We start from the raw sequence: 13,667 nt of genomic DNA on the forward strand, positions 1-13,667 counted from the left end.
AGAGTTTCTGATCGTTCTGTGTTTGGCCGAAGTGACTGAAAGTGATTTCACACACGGCGTGGCGTTCACACACCGAAGTGAAATACATGCGACTCTGAACATGAACGTTGACTGTCGGCTGTGTTTGGAATCAGTCTCGGCCTCTGGTGTGTGTGTGTCTGTGTGTGTTTCTGAGCATGCTGCATGTGTTTGGGGGACGATCACTTGTTCATGCAACGTTCCAGGTGGAGGTCGACGAATCACCAGAGATGTTTTTGTCTTCTCGTGAATGTATCGCACACAAACACACTCTTCTTCCTCTCACCTTCTTCTCCAGGAGGACTAAGATGTTTTACTTCCTCTCTCTGTCGTCAGTTTCCTGTGAGAAATATCACTTTTACTTCAAACACATTTCCGCTCCGACTAAAATGAACGATGAGAACTAAGGTTAAATTCAGCTTCAACTTAAAATACTCATGAGATATTTTTACCAAGAGAACCATCGAGACAAAGACCTGTGTGTTGACGCCGGCCTGTAGAGGTTTTTGAAGGTTTATATACATGAAAATATATATATATATATTTATTATTGGTGTGTGTTGACATCATTGATGATTAAAAAAAAGAGTCATAGTATATTTGCACTTTTTAATAAATTAAATATAAATCATCTTCTTCATTCCCTCAGTCTTTTTGCAAATGACTATATTTGAAGATAATTTGATTTTTTTTTTTTTTTTTTTTTTTTCGTAATTTTCCACATACCTTCACAACAATTCTTTGAAATTCTTATGCGCACTTAGTCTGAGGTTCTATTGCAGTTCCCTGATATCTTTGATGATGTCATGTTGGTGTTCCACAAGGCTCATTTCTGGGTCCACTGTATTTCTAGAATACAACAGTATATTTATTGCCATCGTTTTAAACAAAACCCTGGAATTGTCTCTGGTGATGACAATATACTGTAGAGTAAAAAAAAAGAAACACTTTGTGTAATATTAGAAATGTACTTTAATTGTAGTAAATATGTCGGTTTTTTTCTCAACAAATGTTAACACGGTGGATAGTCACCCTGAATTATTGATGTTTATTTTAAAATAATTTAAATAAATCTGTTTGTGTATCTACAAAGTAATTATTCAGTCCTCAGCTTAAGGTTTGTTGACGGCAAAAGTGTGCGACAATTGTAGGTGGATTGTTGGTCCTTTTTATATTGTTGACTGAACTTTAAGCAAACATTTGCGATTGAAAGATCTTAAAGGGAAATTTCATGAAGCCACATTTAATTTATTTGCACTTTGATCATGAGCTTAAATATGGAAACCAAGACGAGCCAAGAAAGATCCGATATCTTCTCTCTGGGTCTCTAGAGTTCTCCGGGTCGTGTCGTCTTACTGGAGTCTGAAGGACACATTTCTCAGACGACCACCCAAACACACACTTGTCGAGCCAAAGTGACGACACGACCGTGTCCTTTTCTTCGGGCTCCAGCTGGACCTACAGCAGACCCTGGTCGTGCGAGAGAGGATCTGTAGATGAGCTCTACCTGCGAGAGCCTGTATTTTCCACTCGCGTGCCTCTGGTCGCGGCGGTCGTCCAGCTCGCTGTCATCGCGGCGGCGCTGATGAATCCAGCCGATGACTGGTCGACTGCAGTCGCCGTCGCGGAGTCCGTGTCATGGTGGCGGCAGCTGAGCTCGACAAGTGATGTATATCTCCCCGACCGCCACATCTGGCGCTCACACGCAGATGTCGGTGTCAGATGTCGGCCCGTGGAGCGGTCGCCTTGTTTATTCCTCCAGGATATAAACTTTAATTCTGGAGTTAACGGCTGGAACGCAGGGGAGCGAGGTGGCCAACTGCCGCTCTCGCCAGCACACGTCACATGACCACGCCGTTCCATGAGTCAGCGAGTCCATGAGCTGCAGGATTGATTCACAACAGACACTTGCATTCAACCCTCTTTCTCCAGTAACTGCATTTTTCCTTAGGACCCGTGCATGACGGAACCATCAGTGTGAATGACCCCCCCCCCCCCCCTTCAGTCAAAGCATTAACAATGGATTGCTTTTATTTTTCTGATCAGGAGGTAAAGATGGAGGCAGCTATGAGCCACACAGGTATCCACCCATTTTTCTTTCTCTTCAGCGGCTTTTCCTCTTTAACACCTTGCATGGGCCCGTTTGACCTCATTGTCACTAATCTCCATGGCGACCAGCCGCTGCTTTGATTCGTGGCTGCATGCAGGGGGCGCTAACTCATAACAAGGTTGTTGTTTTTTCTCCCCCCCTCATCGAAGCTGCTTCAGAATCGATCGTCAAATCTGCAAAGCTTGTTGCTCTCCACAGCGTCTTGTAGTGGATCATCTGATGATAGCATGATTGTTGCACGACTACATGTCACCAGCATGACATCATCATCCAGCGCCGACACATCATTCTCATTCCCATCCTGAGTTTGGCTTTTGAGGACCTGAATTCACAGTAGTTTTGTATTTATAATGATCACAGTTACAATACAATCTCTAGCGCCAAGTAGAGGTTTGAAATCTAACACAAACAAATGTGTTTGAAACATGAGTGGGTGATGGTACCGTTGCTCGTTCTTATGGATGCACTTAAAGATCCCAATATTCACAATAATGTATCAATACTCATCAGCACCAACTTTTCAAATTTATTTAAAAAATGTTGTACAAATTAGATTTGAAATCCTTTTTTTTTAACTTTACAATTAACAAGCCATTTAATTTTGTAACAATAAACTAAACTCGCAATAATTGCCTTCTCTGCAGCTAAAGGAAGAATTAAATCCTGATAAGAGCCCAATAAGACTGAGGACGAGAGGATACAGTCGACTCCAGCAGCATTTAAAGCTGATGTTTGGACATATTTTGGTTTCTGTTGATTCTGCAACACACGATCAAGTACTCGAACAATACTACAACTGTATCCTTGTTCCTACAGTATGTCTATATATCGTATCGCCAGATCCTAGTCAATAAACACCCCTCCTGATGTCACCTCTGCTCACCTGAGCGATGCTGTCTTCATCACACGTTTAAATAAAGTTTGCTGTAGTTTAAAGAGATGTTGTGATAGTGGAGTTTCCCCCTCCTGGTCCTGATGGGTCAAAGTTCTTCTGTCCATCATCACATCCACAGTCACCTCCTCATGTAGCCGTTAGCTAGCTGTTAGCGTCGCACTGACTTGTGTCACCTGCTCACCAGGCAGCAGCAGCAGCAGCAGAGGTCAAAGAGGAGACCCGGCCTCTCCTTCCTGTGAGTGCAGACACTTTGTAGCCCCCCGTCACACACAGAGCCCTCCTCAGACGTTAACCACATTTCCTTTCAGAGTCCAACTTTTTTATTTTTGCCATTGTTGCCTTTTTTTCCTCTCCTTTTCATCCGGAGCTTCTTTTCCGTTTCAGTTTTTCTTCCAGGTCGTCTGTCTTTGCTTCTCTGCCTGAGTTTGACTTTCATTTCTTCCAGTTTGTCGCAGCTGTGAATTTCCATGACGGCATGTGTGTGTGTGTGTGTGTGTGTGTTTGTGTGTGTGTGCGCACGACTCACTGCTTATGCAGCATCGCGTGTGTGTGTGTCGCCTGAAGCTTGACTGCATGTGTGAGATCAGCTGGTTCAGCGTCTGATCTGCTGCTCTGTGTCTCTGCAGCTCGCTGCCAGCCTGGGACGGACGACAGGGTTAAACTGCCCAACTTGACGGACGAGGACGTGAACTGGCAGGGTCTGGAGGATCTGTACAGCATCAACGAAAGCCTTTACGAGTGTCGGCCCGACTACAGCCCCGGCCCCGACGACTGGGCCAACTTTCAGAAGGACGTAGATAATATGTTTGCACTGCGACACGTTTTAAATAACTCCAAACAACCCCAGAAGTTTGACGACTCGGCCCCGCCTGAGCCGGGCTCCGGGGCCGAGGATCTGGAATTGGGCAGCGGGGGGTCCTGGAGCGGCCTCGCCACCCCCGATCCCGGCGCGGCGCCGACGCCGGAGTCGGCCGCCAACGACCTCCCCGAGAGACCGGAGGACAGGGGCGGGCGAGTCTTGGTCCAGGGCGACTCGTGGGTGCGGCGGCTGGAGGAGCTGGACGGCGAGGTGTTCAGCGGCAACGGTATGACGGAGCTGGCGAGCAAACACGACGCTCTCCTGCGGACTCACCACGACCTGCAGCTGCTCCCCGAGATCGGTCTGGACCCTGAAGAAGAGGAGGACATTTTCCAGGCCCAAGGCTTCCTCCCTTTCTCCACACAGACGCTAAAACCTCAGGTGCAGGCCGGCACCACCAGACTGACAACCGTCGCCCCTCAGAGCACCGGGGTGGTACTGCAGTCGGCCCCACCCTCCACCCCGGACTACGAGGGCAGCGGCGTCCTGTCCTCCACTTAGACCCTCTGAAACCAGCAGCTGGTGGCCATAAAGACACTGATTCTTGGGGCGCGGGGGGTTTGTATAAGGAGTATTGAAATCTATTTTTTTACAGGTGCCTACATTTACTAGCCAACAGTGTTATTGTTTTTAATATATATTTAGCAAAGAGCCTTAATGCAGCTAAGTGTTGAGATTAAGACGTTCGAGTGGTCTCAGTTGTACCGCTTTATTTCGACACGTGACCCCCTTTTTGCACTTTTCAAGGTTTTCTCAACTTTATTTTAATAGATTTTAGGTCAAAGTTTTAACTTTTCCAACTTAATTGTTAGAAATATTCAATATATTTAAGTATTTACTTGGTTGGGTGAATCGACGGACGGGCGACCCTGGAACCAGCAGATTGTTTTGGATGATTTACGTCTCATTTTTCTCTCACGATTTACTTAAAAAATAAATGTTTTCACTGGTCACGAGCACGTTCTGGTGAGACTTCACGGTGCTGGTGTTTCATTGTTTACTTGATGTGACTGCCCTCTGCTGTTCCCGAGCTGTCACTGCATCACAATCTTCTGGAGCGTCGGTGGTTTGAGGAGAACCAAGAGTCTTGTCAATAAAATAAACTCTCAGCCGCTCGAGTCACGTGTCGTTGTTCTCCCCGCGCGCGAACAAACACACAGCAGTGAGATTTCCAGTTTTTTTTAATCACAAATATCAAGTATTTCAAGGCATTTGTAAACCAAACGTTCACAAACCTCAACTAGACTTCTGCTCCTGAGGAACACAGTAAGAGCCTGACGTCTGTCCAGGAAATTCACTTTCGGTTTTGAATTGTAACGAGCACGAAAACGTCAACCTGAAGACGAGTGTGTGTGTGTGCGCGTGCGTGTGTGTCAGTAGTGAGACAGCGAGACTCGTCAGTCCAGCTGAGAGGCAGATGTGTTTTACTGCTCCTCTCGCTCCACCGATGACTCCTCATTTGAAAACTTCATAGGCATTTAACGACCATCATCAATTCAACCAAATATTCGTCAAACTTTGATAAAAATCTATCAGGGATTTTCTTTACACCGTTTACGGTGATTCTTTTTTGTAATGCTATACCATCAACGTCCACTAGAGTGTGCCATTCGTTCGAAAACGTGGCAAAGATTTTGGGAATACAAATTATTTCCGTTCATATTTGATCCATTATTTTATGGACATTTATTAATTTAATTTAGATGTGCGTTGAAATCATCTTGATCAGTATTTAAACTTTAATCTCTAACATTTTCTATTTTCCAAAGAAAATAATCTTGTGATCTGATGAACCTCTAGGTTAGATTAAACAACTAAATTTAAACGTCACTATTTTAATTTCAACATGTGACACGCGATTAGAAATCACCAATAGACTCTCACAAAGGATGTATACGTCATTTTTTTTTACACTAAATTCAAATTAAATTGAGTTACTTTGATTGTAATGTTTAAAGATGTTAAGTTTTCAAGATGGAATCATCGGCGGAGTATTTCAATCCTCTGTGTTGTTCGGACATGAAGAAGTACATACTATTAACCCCCCTCCGCCCCCCTCCCCAAAACAATACTGCTCAGGCACTGAGAGACAAATCCACCATGTTTCTTATTCATTTAAACTACAAGGTCAAAGGTTAGTCGATAAATATGCTTCTAGCTATGCGAGCGCTCGATAATATGCGTCGTTACGTTTGTGGATATTTACAGATGATCACTTGAGGTACTAGTTCACAAAACTATGGCTCGTGTCTTCAACTCGGCCGGATGGAAACAACGATCTGGTGCGCAGCATCTGGGCTCGACTGGCTGTGTCTGATTCAGTCTCTTTTTCAAACTCAATTCCATGTTTGTGCTGAACGAGTCAAAGAAGGACGAATATTCAAAGGTCAGTTCGCGACACATGAAAGCAGAAGAATCCACAGAATCTCTGTACAAAAGCTGACGGTCAGAAACCTTCCCATCCTCTGTCCGTCCGCTAGAGGGCGCCAAAGACACAGTCAGCCTCTCGAAGGCCAGTCATTTTCTAAGGTTACACAACTTGTTAATGTTGACATAAGAGACGTCTAAAACTTTATTTGTACTCCGAGCTTGACGAGTAGTTTAAAAGTAATTCTGTGGTTTAAAAACTGTTGTAGAACATCACTGAGGGTAAGACACTTGCTCTACTCCGAGTCTCCCACAGAAGCTTTAACTTCTCGCACTAATAATTAAAGCCTGAAGACACTTGTCCAGGTGTTTGTGTCGATAAATTGTTGTCACTCATTAGCTCATGAAAATGCTAAAAAGGATAATAATAATACATTTAAATTAAAATGGTCTTAACTATTAATTTTCACGTTGCATGAAACATAGATTCACTAAATACATAAATAATTTCCCATCATCTGGAGTTTTTTTTGTTTTTTTTAAATAAAAATAGTTTTAAACCTAATTTTTCACAAGGTTTTGAGAAGTAGAATTTCCTGAAGAATTTTTTTAAATGGCTCGTGTTCGTCCAACTGTTAAAGTGGTTATTAAAAATGTTTTCTTTGAGTGACAACACAGACAGTAGAGCTCAAATCTTTTCGAGGAGCCAAGGTCTCAAGGGAGTGTCCGCATCATGTTAGGATGCAGCTTCTGCTTTCGTCGTTGGACTCGGACACATCGCAGAGAAACTGTTAAGGTTGTTTTCTTGATGCGTCCTGACGTTCAGAGCTTCTGTACAATCCAGTCACTTCAGGAGATCAAAGAGATTTGTTTGGATGAGCAACAGGCGCTACAATCACATGTGACGTGGGACGAACAAGAATCATTGCTAACAACGTCTCTTCACCTGGTACCTTTGGTGCTTGAGAGCTACATGGTTACCATGACGACCAGGTGCGGCATTAGCAAGAAAAAAGGACACTCGATGTTGGGGGGGTCGGGGGGTTGGGGGGTCTGGCTTTTCTGTAGCTAGCATGTTTGCTGGTGGCTAGCAGGGGCGGACTGGTCGAGGCACTGGTCAGACTGAAGAGTCCAGTGAGGGACTGAGGACGAGGACGAGGACGAAGAGTGAACGCGGGATCTTGCATAGAACCGACTTGTGCTTCTGAGGTGACGATGACGTGTAGCACCGTGTCTGGACTAGTGAGAGATGAATCCTGGTCGCCTACCTCGCCGACCAATGGCAGCCCTTCAGGTTGCGCCGTCATGCTGCGGCGGCTCTACAGCGCCCCCTGGCGTCGACACAGAAAGGCACGTGTCACAACTAGCGCCCGGAGGGTTTCTCAGACGTGGGCGGAGCCTCGGTGGTGATGGGGCGGCGGGACGGGGGGCGTTATTGCTTTGAGGGCGTTGCCGGGGCAACTCAGGCTGCTGTGGCCGCGGTTGAGCAGCAGGGCGGCGGGCGGGTCCGGGCGCGGCGGGATGAAGACGGGGCAGGACCGGGTCCGGGCGTGGCTCTTGTGGCCGCCGGCGTGACAGATGAGGTCGCTGACGGTGCCGAGCGGCGGCAGGTGTTGGCGCCAGCGCTCGGCGCGCTGCTCCTTGTGCTTGATGGAGTACCAGGTGAGGAAGATGAAGATGAAGCCCACGAACTTGAGGCTGGCGGCGAGGCCGAAGTACACGAAGCGGAACGAGGTGACGTCGTACTCCCAGCACGAGCCGTGCACGCCGCAGTCCTGCTGCCACAGCATGCAGGTGGTGTCGATGACCGCGCCGAAGTAGATCGGCGTCGGGATGTAGGCTGCGGGACGGAAGCAGAGTCGTGAGCCGTCGAGCAAGACCTTGAGTCAAGCTTTTTCACACAAGTCACGTGACCAGGTCACATGACCAGAGGCCTCGTGTTTGCACTAAATACGCTCCAGAAAACCTCAATTATTCAAATCTAACACTATTCATGGTTAGCTTTTTAAATGCTATACCAACAACGTCCACTAGAGTGTGCAGTTCCTTCCAAAACGAGGCAAAGATTTTGTGACTAAAATTATTTACTTTAACATTTGATCCATTATTTTATGGACATGCTGCGACTCTTTGACGACGCCTAGTGGTCATGTTGAGAAGTGCGTTTATACACGACACACCCACCAAAAATGATATGAATATTAAACTATAAAAGTTTGTCATTCTCTTCACTTGTTGATTATGACCAATTTATGACTGTTTTTATCAGATATTTCACAGGTTTAATTTAAAAAAGGTCAAGAATTATATACTATTAATTATCAGAGGAAGCTAAACCGTCAAATGTCTGTCAATAAAGTCTTTGTCATTTGAGACTAAATGACCAACAAGTCACTTAAATATCTGATCGTTCAAACAACACTGCATTGAGTGAACAGGAAATGTTCTTCGAGTTCACAGATGCAAACATCTGGATACTTGTGAGGTCTGAGAAGGAAATCCACACAGTTGTTTGTACACGAGGCCCCAGTTTACTTCAATAAATTGTAGTAATAGTAATAGTCATCATATTAGTGCCATGTCTGCCATTTTCCTGCAGGGGTGTCTTTCACTCCTGTGCAAAATAATCTTTCAAATGATATTAGATTAGAAACCACTTGAAGTGAAAAAGATAAATTGATGTACTTTTATTAAATGATCGATTCTAGCTAGCGTTAGCATTAGCCAACCTTTAACACACTAACCAGAGCAAACTTTCATCAATAGATCAACGCTTGACAAATAGTTTAACTGCAGCGACTGTGATGTTACTCTTTCTACCACAGGGAGGCGCTGTAGTGTAGAAATATAGCGGGACTTCAAAATCGCATTGGAATTGACACGAAGTTTAGATGAACTTAAGAAGTAAGATGATGTTTTATTGACTTATTTTGGTGAACAAAACTATGGTTGAGTTAGTTTTAAGTTAGTTTCCAACATTTAGAAACGGTTTATTCCAGTTAAAACACATAAAGAGTGAACTGTCAGCACAATAAACATTAGTTCAGAAGAACCTAAAACTATGTTTTAAATGAAAATAGTGAATTTAATTAAGTTATTTATGTTTATAAAGCACCTTTCAGACCAGGGTCACAAAGCACTTGAACAACAGAACAATACAGTTGTTAAAAACGTACCAAGAGTCCTCAGCAGCACGAACTGCATCCCGAGGGCGAACGGCCGCTCTTGTTCATCCACAGACCTGAGACAGAGACACGCACCAGAGGTTTAAGTCAGGCGCACCTGTGCAGGTGAAGCAGCGGTGGCAGCACTCACCTGAGAGTGACGATGATGGCGGACGGCTGTGCGCAGGCGGTGATGAGCGTGACGATGAAGAGGAAGATGAGGAAGGGGATGAGCGTGTTGCAGGTGCGGTCGCACTTCCCCGACACCGCGAAGCCGTTCTCGTTCAGGTACGTCTTGACGATGACCAGCTGCAGCTGGTTCACCTGACCGCCCGACGACGGCGTGATCACCTGGCGGCTCTGAACGCAGCCGCAGTCGGTGTAGTTCCTCACCTGAGCAGACACACAACTTACTACACCGAGGATGTGAACACACACACATGCTCACACACACTAACACACACAGACAAGACGGCACCAGCAGCGGCTCCATCTGACTCCACACGTTCTTCTTCTCTTGTTCCAATTTCCTCCCTCATTGTTACAGTCTCCCTCACTTCCTCTGCTTCCAGAGCAGAATGTGCACGTGACACTCCTTCCTGGTCGTGCACATCACACTGACTCTGGAAGTTACTGATTGTGTAGCAGATTTAACATCTAGTGTGTCAAGACCTTTTTAGTGTGTGTGTGTGTGTGTATGCGAGTACGTGTGTAACTGTATTATGTTATATCGTGTGTGTGTGTTACTGTATGCATGTGTTACTGTGTGTTACTGTATGTATGCGTTGTTTTGTGTGTGTGTGTTACAGTATGCATGTGTTACTGTGTGTTACTGTATGTATGCGTTATTTTGTGTGTGTGTTACAGTATGCATGTGTTACTGTATGTATGCGTTATTTTGTGTGTGTGTTACAGTATGCATGTGTTACTGTATGTATGCGTTATTTTGTGTGTGTTTCTGTTACAGTATGCATGTGTTACTGTGTGTTACTGTATGTATGCATTATTTTGTGTGTGTGTTACAGTATGAATGTGTTACTGTGTGTTACTGTATGTATGCGTTATTTTGTGTGTGTGTTACAGTATGAATGTGTTACTGTGTGTTACTGTATGTATGCATTATTTTGTGTGTGTGTTACAGTATGAATGTGTTACTGTGTGTTACTGTATGTATGCGTTATTTTGTGTGTGTTTCTGTTACAGTATGCATGTGTTACTGTGCCTTTGTTGATGTGTATGTGTAACAGCAACACACAACCAGTAACACACAAACACAGTGTGTGTATGTAGCGTGTTATTGTGTTAGTGTCTACAGTGTGTGAATGTGAGTGCGTGCGTATCGTGCATGTGTGTTTATAATGTGTGTGTATTGTTTGTGTGTAGTGCGTGAGTGTGTATTGTGTAAGTGTGTGTGTATGTGTGAGAGTGTGAATGTATGCGAGTGTGCATAGTGTGTTTAGTTTGAGTGTATAGTGTGTTTAGTGTGAGTGTTTATAGTGTGTTTAGTGTGAGTGTGTATAGTGTATTTAGTGTGAGTGTATAGTGTGTGTAGTGTGAGTGTATAGTGTGTGTAGTGTGAGGGTATAGTGTGTGTAGTGTGAGTGTATAGTGTGTGTAGTGTGAGTGTGTATAGTGTGTTTAGTGTGAGTGTATAGTGTGTTTAGTGTGAGTGTATAGTGTGTGTAGTGTGAGAGTATAGTGTGTTTAGTGTGAGTGTATAGTATGTGTAGTGTGAGTGTATAGTGTGTGTGTGTGAGAGTGTCTTAAGTGTGAATGTATAGTGTATGTAGTGTGAGTGTATAGTGTGTGTAGTGTGAGAGTATAGTGTGTGTAGTGTGAGAGTATAGTGTGTTTAGTGTGAGTGTATAGTGTGTGTAGTGTGAGTATATAGTGTGTTTAGTTTGAGTTTATAGTGTGTGTGAGAGTGTGCAGGAGTCTGCAGTGTAGGACAGTGAGTGTGAGTGTGAGTGTATAGTGTGTGTAGTGTGTGCAGGTGACTGCAGTGTAGGACAGTGAGTGTGAGTGTGCGACTGACCCCGCTGCTGTCGTTGCTGACGGTGCTGCATCCAGCCAGACAAGGGTTGAAGTAGGTGATGCCGTCGGAGCCACAGACCGGAGCGTACTCATGGATCCTGCAGCCACAGTTGACGTTGCAGCTCCCCGTGAGGTTCCTGTGAGCCATCGTCAGAGTGGGCCTGCAAGAGTCAGAGCTTCAGAGATGGAGTCTGAGGATGAACCGACACGCTTTGATAATACAGCGACTGTTGCACCATCTTTGGAAATATCTGCTCAACTCATCTTTCATTCTTCCCTTTCTTTCAGTCCTTTTTTCATATTCTTAACCCTTTATTTACATTCTAATTGTTTATATACATATTTTCTTACTTTTCTTGTTTTCTCTTCTTTAGTTTCTTTTTTCACAACCACCACATTCCTTCGCTTATATTAATTGAACTTCCTCTTCACTTTCCTTTTGTCCCTTCTTTCCTCCCTCATTCTCCTTTATTCAATTGCTTTTTTCTTCCCATTCTTTCACGTCCTCCACTCATCATTATGGTTTCCTCTTTATCGCTTCCTCCCTTCCCTTTTCCTTTCCTCTTTTTGTCGCTTTCTTTCCTTGTTTCAATCTATATATATATATATATATATAATATTAAACTTGATTCAAGGAAACTTGTATTCCAACTGAGGGACGTTTGAAGTGGCGATCAAATGTTTCAGATTATTAATCCTTGATAATCCCGCTTTGATCCGGGCTATCTCTGAGCGGGAGGATGAAAGGGCAGATGACGGAGGCTCGCCTGGCATGCTGGGAACCAGCGGTCCAAGCTAAACAAGGACCGGACTTGTCCTGGACCAGGAGCACTGAAGCGGCTCAGGGTTGTTTCAGGGGAGACGCAGGACCAGGATCAGAGCAGGATCAACAGTCGCCTCAGAGATTATACAGATTTATTTCTTTAGTTCCATCTGAGCTGATGTGTGTTTGTTTCACAGCAGTTTGTAAACTGTTTAAAGTCAAAGAAAGAGGGGGACACACGTAGAGAGAGAAAGAAAAGTATAGAATGAAAAAGTGATGGAAAAGTAGCCAAGAAAAAAAATGCAGAGAGGTGAAAAGAAAGACTGGAAAGCAGGACGGGTAAAAACGTAGAAATGCGAGTCGTGAACAGAAAGTTGCATCAGCTGAAGTGATCGCGTCGAGGTGGCGACCTTCGACCTCTGCGGTGGCCGGTCCTGCAGTGGACCACCTGCAGCCAGGCAAGGGGGCGGAGCCTGGTCCAGACACAAAGAGAACTGAGGCTCAACATTCCTGGCGGTGGTGTGACCCGTCAGCGGTGACCGGTGCTGCTCGGCTCACACGGTCCTGCTGACCCTCCGTCAACAGTGGGCAGGACAGAGAGTCGCTTCTTAAGGGGTCAGTGTTGGGAACCGTTGTGGCAAATGTCCCCCAGATTATGGAGCTTTGTGAACGTCTTACTGTGTATAAGATTATTAATCCAACTGTTGTTCAAAATAGACAATTGTTATCGAGTACTCTACCTTTGTAAAGACCACTAACTCGGAGGACATGGTTCTCAACAGGAAAGTGATGAGTTTCTTTACAATATTGTTGGCAGATGTGAGGAACTATTTTAAAATAATAGTTAAAGCGTCACCCTCTAGTGGTGGGAGGCCTTCACTAGAATCTAAATGTACTATTTTTGTCAATCTACTAGGGGTGTAATAAATTATCAACACACCTATCTGTAAATATTGCTGTTGTTTTCCCGCTACAGTATTGATATCCAATAGCACTGAAACATTTTTTTTGTCTTTCTAATTTTTATCATAATTATTTAATGGTTTACATTTTATTAAAGTGTGTAAAAAATAATTATATATATATTTTTTATATTAAATCCACTAGCCAATATTTTGTGTTACAATTAAATCATCTGCAGGTAAAGGAAGAATAAAATCCTGCGAGATCTCAGCAATGACTGAGGACAAGAGGATACACTCGACTCTAGCAGCTTTTTAAAGCAGATTTTTGGACATTTTTTAGTTTCAGAATAAATTAAGCAGTTACGACTTCGTCAAGAGTCAAGTGGTCCGCAAATTCTGCAACACCAGAGTCAAGTACTCGACAATAATAAAAATATATGCTTGTTACTACAGTATTACTATATATTGAAATATATCACATAGTTTCCCCCCATAACATATCGCCAGATACTTGCCACAACACACCCTACAGTCTACACTTTAAAATATAAA

The 13,667-nt window shown here is 44.1% G+C and overlaps 2 protein-coding genes across 4 annotated transcripts in view; one reads left to right on the forward strand and one right to left on the reverse strand.

Annotated features, from left to right (window-relative positions):
- The window catches only part of sulf1 (sulfatase 1), a 67,205-nt gene extending 62,205 nt beyond the window's left edge, over positions 1-5,000 (forward strand). For all 3 annotated transcript variants that reach the window (XM_087788973.1, XM_087788974.1, XM_087788972.1), the window contains one exon: positions 3,650-5,000. In XM_087788973.1, the coding sequence (XP_087645099.1) occupies positions 3,650-4,383 (734 nt within the window). In that variant the 3' untranslated portion in view covers positions 4,384-5,000. The remainder of the gene's footprint in view (positions 1-3,649) is intronic.
- Positions 5,001-5,062: 62 nt separating this feature from the next.
- slco5a1 (solute carrier organic anion transporter family member 5A1) overlaps positions 5,063-13,667 on the reverse strand; it is a 43,744-nt gene continuing 35,139 nt past the window's right edge. Inside the window, exons 7-10 of the mRNA XM_087788957.1 lie at positions 11,449-11,608; positions 9,565-9,806; positions 9,426-9,490; positions 5,063-8,089 (exon numbers count right to left, since the gene is read on the reverse strand). Of these exons, the coding sequence (XP_087645083.1) occupies positions 7,632-8,089; positions 9,426-9,490; positions 9,565-9,806; positions 11,449-11,608 (925 nt within the window). The 3' untranslated portion in view covers positions 5,063-7,631. The remainder of the gene's footprint in view (positions 8,090-9,425; positions 9,491-9,564; positions 9,807-11,448; positions 11,609-13,667) is intronic.

This window comes from Callionymus lyra, chromosome 4 (assembly GCF_982586985.1).
Source record: "Callionymus lyra chromosome 4, fCalLyr1.hap1.1, whole genome shotgun sequence".
In the NCBI taxonomy this organism is placed as follows: domain Eukaryota; kingdom Metazoa; phylum Chordata; class Actinopteri; order Syngnathiformes; family Callionymidae; genus Callionymus; species Callionymus lyra.